At 46.4% G+C, this 9371-nt stretch overlaps 1 protein-coding gene across 4 annotated transcripts in view; it reads left to right on the top strand.

The window, feature by feature from the left end:
* The first annotated feature begins 3212 nt into the window (after positions 1-3212).
* Tcp11l1 (t-complex 11 like 1) overlaps positions 3213-9371 on the top strand; it is a 68767-nt gene continuing 62608 nt past the window's right edge. For 2 of the 4 annotated variants that reach the window (XM_063284359.1, XM_017591977.3), the window contains exons 1-2: positions 3251-4507; positions 8073-8259. In XM_063284359.1, the coding sequence (XP_063140429.1) occupies positions 8097-8259 (163 nt within the window). In that variant the 5' untranslated portion in view covers positions 3251-4507; positions 8073-8096. The other 2 variants (XM_039105674.2, NM_001109202.1) reach the window with 2 other exon arrangements.

Genomic DNA, 9371 nt, shown 5'->3' with positions numbered 1-9371 from the left:
ATTTTTGAAAATGTTACTTTTGTGTGTGCCCAGAAGTGTGCATGTCATGGTCAGTACAATTTGGAGTAGGTTTTCATACTTTTTTCCACCATGTGGAGCCTGGGGATCAAACTCAGGTCATCAGGCTTTGAGCAATCTCTTACCCACTGAGTTAGCTGATTAGCCCAAAAATGGGATGTCTTATGGTAAAGCTGTCATTTTCTGAAGACATTATAAACTCCAAGCTGTAGGACCAGTGCTACTCTGAAAATCTTGGATAACTATGCTGGGTCAGTCCTCACTGTCAGCCCCGAGCTCTCATTCATTCATCGTCAAAACCTGCTATGGGGCCCATCTCCTGCTTCCTCCCCACCACCACCCCCATGCTCAGTGCTTAGGTACTGTAAACTTAACAGACTAGACTGAGGAGAGCACCCCATCCAAAGGCAGCCTCCTGCAGACTAATGAGACAGGCTTTCTGCAAAAGTCAGTTTGGCTAGCCAAATTCTACACGGCTGTAGTGGCTATTCCTAGTTGTCAATTTGACTATATCTAGAATAAATTCAATCCAGAATTGGAAGGTTTACCTGTGATCCAGATCTTGAGGCTAGAAGACACACGTTTCTGACCTGGATCTTGCATTGGAGATCTTGAGGCATAGTGGCTATGAAAAGCTTAGGCCCAGGCAAGACTAAGGCAAGGAGATCTCTGAGTTCAAGGTCAGCCTGGGACAAAACAAGTCCCAGATCCAGGGGTAGTCACCTTTAATCTGGGACTCACCTTCTGCTGGAGGCCTACCTAAGGACACTGGAAGGAGGAAGATTCGCTCTTCTTTGCCTGCTTGCACTTACTTGCCAGCACATCTGTTGGAATCTACTTCTACAGAAGAGCAGCTGAAACAACTAGCCTCGTGGGACTGAGCAACTACTAGGGCCTTGGACTTCCCATCCACAGCTGACCAGTGTTGGGAGTTGAACTACAGACTGTCAGTCATATTAACAAATTCTCTTACTACATAGAGACTACCCGTAAGTTCTGTGACTCCAGAGAACCCTGACTAATACACCGCCTAAATCTGAAGCACAAGGGAGCAACACTAAGAAAACAGAAACAAGGAACAGTTAGAGAAATCCTGTTCCCAAGGGGGTGACAACAACTCACCTCCAGGACAGCTGTTACCTTTCTCTTTCCAGGCTGCCTGGCACTGGGCTCCCTTTATCTCAAGGTTAGTTTGAGTTTCCAGTCCTTACAGTCTAAGATCAAACTGGCCCATGTGTGAACCTTTATATTTAAAGGAAACTTTTTAAGTATTAGAAGATTAGAGAGGAATCATCCTAGCTATGATGTTGCATGCCTTTGATCCCAGCATTCGGCGGGTTGAGGCAGTCAAGATCTCTGTGAGTTCGAAGCCAGCCTGCTCTATAGAACCAGTTCCAGGGCAGCCAAGACTACGTAGAGAAACCCTGTCTCTGAAACAAACAAAACAGGGGTAGAGAAATGGCTCAGTGATTAAAAGCACTGAGTGCTCTTCCAGAGGTTCTGAGTTCAAATCCCAACAACCACATGATGGCTCACAACCATCTGTAATGAGATCTGATGCCCTCTTCTGGTGTGTCTGAAGACAGCTACAGTGTACTTATATATAATAAATTATATATAATAAGTTAATTAATTAAAAAAACCCAACAAATGAATCATCCCAAATAAAATGGAATGTTCTTGATGTTGTCTCTAGCCTCTCCAAGGAAGACTTGGTTTTAGAAACCCAAGGAAGGTAGATTTCTCTAAGGCTATGTCTATGTTCCATTCTGGCTTTCATGTTTGAATCATCTGGGAAGCTTTTTATTCTTCCTACCTGGGATTACTGTTATAGATTTTAGATGACACAGTTTTAGAATTTCTGCCTCAGCTGGGCATATGCTTTTAATCCCAGAATTTGAGAGGCAGAGGCAATTGGAGCTCTGCGAATTGGAGCTAGCCTGGTCTACATAGGGAATCCCAGGCTAGTCAAGAGCTAGTAGCTACACAGTGAGAGGTCTTCTCAAAAAGCAAAACAAATTCCCATAAAACAAACTGGGCACATTAGTCTGAATTCAGATAGAATTGAATGTTCAATCAGGTGAATCTCCTTATTTAGTTGTGTTCGCCTAAAGTGAATCATTTGAGAATTGTTTTATTTTTAATCTGCTGTACTGTATGTGAGCACACCGCACTGCTCATGTGGAGTTCAGAACATAACTGTATACAGTCAGTTCTCTCCTACCTTTGCGTGTGTTCTAGGAATCAACTCAGGTTGTCTGGCTTGCATGTCAAAAGCTTGCTATCTATGAATCCAGGATGGTATATTCATGTATTTATTTATACTTAGTGTGTGTGAGCATGTTCTCAAGTGTCAAGGCCCACAGGTAGATAGAGGTCAAGAGACAACTGTCAGGCCTCTGTTTTGTCTTTCCACTATGTGGGTTCCTGAGATCATGGTGGGACTCCGGTCCTCAGCCTTGGTGGCAGGAAACTTCACCCACTCAGCTGTCTCACGGCACTGTTTCATTTTTAAAGATTTTTATTTATGTATATGTTTGTGTGCATGGAGCTGCAAGCTGGTATCCTGAGATCAAAAGAACTAGAGTTACATGTGGTCATGAGTGGGGCACAGAACTCTGATCCTCTGGAAAAGCAGCAAGCCCATCTGTTATAAAGAAAAACAATGTGCCTCCTGATAAATGGTTTGAAGGCGCTATACAGTACTGTACCCAGGCTTAAATCTTTCGTAATAATCACATGTGCTTTTATGGTGTTTGAAACCATCAATCTCCTCCGTTTGTTCTAGTTATTTAAGTAAACCCACACTTTATAGGTTACGGGTAGAAGACTTACTCCTTCGGGTTAAGAAATGTATAAATTATGCCCAGTTATAAAGCATTAAAAAAAAAAAAACCAAACCAGTTAAGTCATGTAGTGACATTTTCGAGAAATTTGCAATATTAGTTTCTTTAAAAACACAAATATTAAAATGTGCTTTCACGGGGTTGGGGATTTAGCTCAGCGGTAGAGCGCTTGCCTAGGAAGCGCAAGGCCCTTCGGTCCCCAGCTCCGGGGGAAAAAAAAAGAACCAAAAAAAAAAAAAAAAAAAAAAATGTGCTTTCACTTTCCTCCCAGGCGTAGGGGTGGGGGTTTGGGGGCTGCTTAGGACTGTCTGCCTCGTGCTCCAGCAGAGGGATGGTTTTGCCAGCTGCAGAGAGTTTCTATGATTATGTGAGTTGGGAATTCTGGGAACTTTTTAGAGGATATAAAAATGGTAGGACCTGGAGTTTACATACGCGGTTTGTTAGTAGTAGTAGCACTCAACGAAGAAACAAAAGGAAAGAAATTAAATTCAAGGATTCCCTCTCCCTCTTCCTCTCCACCCACCTCAGTCCTCCATCCCTCTCTGTCCCTGTTTCTCTCCTGTGTAGTGTTAGAGGGTGAAGGGGTAGGAGGGTAGCAAAGACTCATACTTTTATTATTTAAAGTAGAGACAGATAACAAAGTATTTCTGTTAGTGTAGTTAATTTGCTATTCTAGTGCTTCAGGCTTGGGGTGGGGTGGAATTTTTGTTATTAGTTTGTTGTTGTTGGTTTTTTTTTTTTTTTTTTGGTGCCACAATGATCATTGCCGGCCCCAACTTTATGGACCCAGGGAGATCTTGACATGATATTTAGGGGAAATGATCTTCCTTTCTGGAACGCAACTTCTCCAAGGGTTAGAGAACCCCTGCTCTCGCCTTTCATCACATCAAGCTGAAGCCTTGGTCACCCACACACATAGAAGGGACCGCTCAAGCCAGCGCTCTAAATCCAAAAGGAGCCTGTGATACTTAAGTACTCGTGTGTGTGGTGGGGGTGTGGGGTGTGGGGTGTGTGGTGGGGGTGTGGTCGGGGGTGGGGATCCAAAATGAAGAAGGTAAGGGAATGAGGTTGGCCTGTTGGTGGAATACTCAATATTCAAAGTCCTAGCAGGGAAGGTAGCTTCTAAGGTTCCTTACCATTTACCTCACTTTTAACTGAGCGACTTCGCCTCCCTCTTTCCCCGCGCCTCTGGCGGCGCGTCTCCGCTTTTCCCAATGACAACATGGCGCCTCCCTGTGTGGCGTGAGCGACTTCGAGCCACGGGTCACCGCGCTTCCTCGGCCCGTCCCCCGGCCCGCGTCAGCCTTTCCACACAAAAACATGATGAGGCTCAGCCTCATTCCCGAGCCCCTTCGTGACAGCGGGAGCGCGGCCCGCCTGTCCGTATGGGAGCTTGGCGCCGCCCCACGCTGGGCAGGCGCCTCCCGCCTACCCTCCCCCCCGCCCCGCACAGAGCGCGGGCGCTGCCCACCGCCGCGGGGCTGAGAGGACAGCCCGCAGCTCGGCGGGCGAGCCAGGCGGCCCGGGGGCTCGAGGCCCAGGCGCCCAGCACGGCGCGCGCGTCCCTCCCGCCCTTTCGCGTTGCGGGCCCCAGGGGACTGGCAGCGGGAGTGAACCCGGGGATATCGCGAACGCCGCGGCAGGTGAGCGAGCCGAGGCCGGCGGGCCCGGGAGGCACCGGGCGGAAGCTCTCCGGTTTCTGGGCCTCTCCTGGTCGGTGGGGTCCGGGAAGCCGAGTGGACGAGGAGGAGATGGGTGGGTGAGGCTCACTCTCCAGGCCGCACTCCTGGGCGCGCATCCCTGACACTCCCTCGCCGACCAAAGCTGCTGTTTACAACGAAATCTGGACGCGGTTCCCAGCGCTGGTGGGCAGAGATCTTTCTTTCACTTTCTGGAGACCCTTTCTGGAAGATTCTTTTGTGTTCAGCTTGGCCCTGTGTTCAGCTCCAACAGATGCGGGTCCCTGTGCCAGGATCCTCCTCCTCCTCCTCCTCCTCCTCCTCCTCCTCCTCCTCGGTTTCCTGGTTTAGGTACCTTAGGGTTTTGTGATTGTTGAGTGAATGAATGAGAGCAATTAAATAGCCCCCGGATGCATCCTCCAACTCTTTAATTATAGTTGCCAGTGTGGAATGGTTGTTGTGTGCCAGCCTATGGCTGCAGTATATACCCTTATGCATTAAGTGTACAAAACTGAAGTCACACAGTCTGTAAAGAGACAAAATCGAACCTCAGTAGCGACAGGAAATAGGACATTTTAAGAAAAATGGATCACTTTACTGAAGTTATTGTCACTTTTAAACCACAGGTCTAGTGCTACCCTAAACATATTGGACAACTCCTCCCAACACAGTGACATCACACAGATGACACAGGGGTTTATGTCTGTCAACAAATGGGTATCTATTTGCCGGCTTGAGGGTAGGCGGTTATAGTAATAGAGCATTTATGGAGAATATGATTGGCCTTGGCTCTTGAGAAGTTCAAAATCTAGACAAAGCTTTTCATTTTGTTTTTAAAGTGCAAATTAGCACTTTCCCCACCAGACCCCCAATCCTCTTTCACCTTTGCTAACGGCCACCTTTCCATTTCAGGTGCTTTGGGTTCTGTCAGAGGAATGAAAGAAAATATACTCCCCTTTTCACCCCACTTCCACTTTATAACTTGGTGAAATTCTACTCCTTTCAAAGACAGGTCACATGCCTTTTCTGGGAAAGTTTTCTCAGCTTCCTCCTATTCAAAATAGCAGCGTCATGCTACTCTGAGTTTCATTGCGGCTCCTTGTGAGCATGTCTGTCCGTCTGTCTCTGATTAGATTGTTTGCAGCTATCCATCCGTACTGAAATAATCGTATTTTGACTGGAATTAAAGGCAGTGTTGGATGCCAGCTGTCTCACAGTCAGCCCTGCAGGACTTCAGAGAAAAGCATAAACATTCATAAGCCTGAAGGAAGTGCCCTGGGAGGAGACAGACCCTGAGCAGAATCTGGGGGAGAGGGCGGGCGGTCTGTTTGCTTAAAGGGGTCTTGCCTTTCGTCTTTTCTGTTTCCAGTGAGTGACTTCCTTTGGGCAGCTCCTTGGCATGTGAAGAGGATAAAGTTAGATGTGTTTTTGTTTCATAGAGAATCTGTAGGTAATGTTGAACATTGGATCTGTCTCACTTCCAAACTCTATTGGGATTTAGGACAATGAACAAATGGGTTTTGGAAGGAAAAGTTGGGCTGGGTGTGGTGGCACATGACTTTCTGGGATGAAAGCCCCAGGAGGCTGGGGCAGGCAGCTCTCTGAGTTCAGGGCTACATGAGTCCTAGGCCAGCCAGAGGCACATAAAAGGGACCTTGTCTCCCTAAAAAAGGGGATGGATTAGAAAGGTAAAATGCAGCTGAGCATGATGGGTACTCCCTTAAACCCAGCGCTCCAGAGGCAGAGGCAGGTGGATCTCTGTGACTGGTCACCAGCTTGTTCTCTGTATAGAGCTTCAAGCTAGCCAGGGTTATAAGAGTCTGTGTCAACCCCCACCCCCAAAAACAAGTAAGCAAACAAACAAACAAAAACAAAAAAGACAAAAGCTACTTAAGCATGTAAGGGGGATTATTTTTGGCCCATAGTCCACCAGGAGCATGAGACAACGAGACAGCTGGTTATGTTACATTCATGGTCAAGAAACTGCAACAAATGCTGGTGCACAGTCCCTTTCTGAGGGACTTTTGTTAGACCAGAATGCAGCTCAGGAAATGGTGCTGCCCAACTGTGGGGAGTCTTCCCACCTCAATGAACATAATCAAGATGCTTACCAGCATGCCCATGAGCTAGCCTGACCTAGGCAGTTCTCCCAGGAGGTCCAAGGTAAAGCTGCTTATCACTGAGTTGACAATTGAACCTGACCATCACAACAGGCAGGCCTACAGATTTCAATTCCAGTACTTTATTCTGTTTATCTGAGGTCTTTTGAGACTTTAGATAACTATACCAAGTGATTCTTCTCTCTCTGATGTGCAGAAGGGGGCCCGAATCTCTGTAAAACATAGTACATTTCTTTAGATCCTTTGACTACCTTCCAAGTGTGTAATGCTGCCGCTGACTTAGTGTTTATGGCAATAGTTTGTGATCCTTAAAAATGTATGCCTCACACGTTTCTCTTAAACACTTAAACAGTCTAGACGGTACTGTTTCGCATCCCTAGTTTGATCACTTTTGTTTGGGACAGGGTCTCACTATGTAGTGTGGGTTGCTGTGGAGCTCACTGTGTAGACCAGACTTGCCTCATCCTGAGATTTGCCTGCCTCTCCATTATCAATGTTTTCTTAATCTAGGGGAAGGGTGCGTGTGCTCACCTCTGCATGGTCATGGAAGCCAGAATCGGCTTTGATATCTTACAGGACCTGGCTTTTCAGTGGGTACTAGGATCTGAACTTGGATCCTTATACTTCTATAACAAGGACTGTTTACTGAGCCATCTCCCCACTCCCATTCCCACACCATAGGACTAGGAATCCATCCATCTCGGCACAGCCTTGGAAGGTGATTAGGAGTGTGGTTTAAACAGTTGATTTTGTTGTTGTTGAAGCTGTCCTTCCTCCACCCGCCAAGTGCTAGGTTACAAGAGAGTGTGACCAAGCTCAGCTTCCTAATGACCTTTCCTCTAAGCTCTCGGTCGGCCACAGAGGAAAAGTGGGTGTGGTGTGGTGCACATCTATAGGCCTAGCATTTATAAATCGGAGGCAGGACAACTGAGTTGAAGGCCAGACTGGGCTACACAGAGAGCTCGGGGACAGTAAGAGCTATGTAGTGAAACACTGCCTTAGATAAAGATTTAAGATGGAATCACCACTCACTTTGCTTAAAGCAGAAGTAGGTGGTTTAAGTCTTCTTTCAGGGGGCTGGGGATTTAGCTCAGTGGTAGAGCGCTTACCTAGGAAGCGCAAGGCCCTGGGTTCGGTCCCCAGCTCCGGAAAAAAAAAAGTCTTCTTTCAGTCTAAGCACCCACCGCCAGCTTGTGAGCTTGTGACGTGGACTCAGGAGCGGGTACATTATTTCAGCTATGCTCATGACTTACAGGGGTCGTTGGCTAAGTGTGTTTAATCACTGGGGTAGAGTATAACTGAATAAAACCTTAGCAAGCCTGTTGAGAAAACCACTAAAACTGCAGCTAAATGTTTGCTCAGTCAGTGACGCTGGATGAAACGTTTGGCTCATGCTGTTTCTTTCCTAGGAAAGTCAACAGACTTAACTGAGGATGTCTGAAAACCTTGACAAGTCCCATGTAAATGAAGCAGGAGAGTCAAAGTCGGCTGCCTCGGAGGAGGGCCAGAAAGGTGCTCTGGAGTGCTCTGATGAAGCCTTACAGGAAAAAGTAAAGTCGGACTCGCCTAGTCCCCTGAGAGTGGGAAGACCTCACTGTAAGCAAGTGTGACTTTGATTAAAAGCACTACCACTGTTGTTTTCAAATGACTTCCTTGTGCCTGTGGCTCTGAACTGAGTTCTCATAGTATGACAGGATTGTCAATGCTGAGATTTGCCATAGCAGCAGCTTCCCAACTGGCAGCCTAGCTGCTGGTGGGTTTGCACTTGTATGAGAAGTTAATTTTTACAACGGTGAGGCTCTCTCGCCTCAGAGGCAGTCCATTCTCTCAAGTAGTCTGAGAAATGAGAGGATAAAGGGAAACTGGCTTTACCAATGAAAGTGTGAGATTCCTAGGAGCCAGGACTATGCTTATGCAGGTTGAGAGGAAACTGAGCGCATTTACCACACCTTAAATCCATTTCCCCAGGGCTTGGTTCCCAGAGGCAGAGGGGATTTTGTTCTCTGAGAGTGGAAATCATTTGAGGTCCCAGCAGGGGAGCGGGCCTCTGGGTGAAAGGCATAAACTTTACCTGTATGCCATAAATACCTGATTTATGTTTTTTATTAGGAACACGTAAGTTTTCTGAAGTGGATCCAAAAATACAGGTCTCTAGAAGGGAATGTCATAGTCTAAGAATGTCAGTGTTGATGTTATCAAACTGCAAATGAACAGTTGTTCTGCACATTGGGAAGGACAGCTATTTTGAGGTTTTAAGGTGTGTTTCTAAAATCATCAAAGCCACTCCTAACTAATTTATCAATCAACATAGTATTCTTATACCTACCATATATGCAAGTGGGCCTGTTTTCTTAGTTTATGGTCGCATAGACTGATCACACAGTATCACAGACTGTTCCCAGGGAAGCTTGCTGTAATAATGTTACCTGGTGTGCATTTATGACTTACTGTCTTCAATGTGTGTAGTTAGGGAGATGTTTCCCATCATGTTAAATGAGGCACTCTACCTCCTAGAGTAGTTGTGAACATGAGAGGAATTCATGGAAAGATTGAGAATACTGCTTAGAAGTAGTAAATGTTCATTAAGCATCACTGACTGTCACTGCTACTAGTATTATGTCATCTGCTGCATTTTTTTTTTTTTTTCGGAGCTGGGGACCGAACCCAGGGCCTTGCGCTTCCTAGGTAAGCGCTCTACCACTGAGCTA

Source organism: Rattus norvegicus, chromosome 3 (genome assembly GCF_036323735.1).
Source record: "Rattus norvegicus strain BN/NHsdMcwi chromosome 3, GRCr8, whole genome shotgun sequence".
Taxonomy (NCBI): Eukaryota; Metazoa; Chordata; class Mammalia; order Rodentia; family Muridae; genus Rattus; species Rattus norvegicus.
This window is presented reverse-complemented; position numbering and strand designations above follow the sequence as displayed.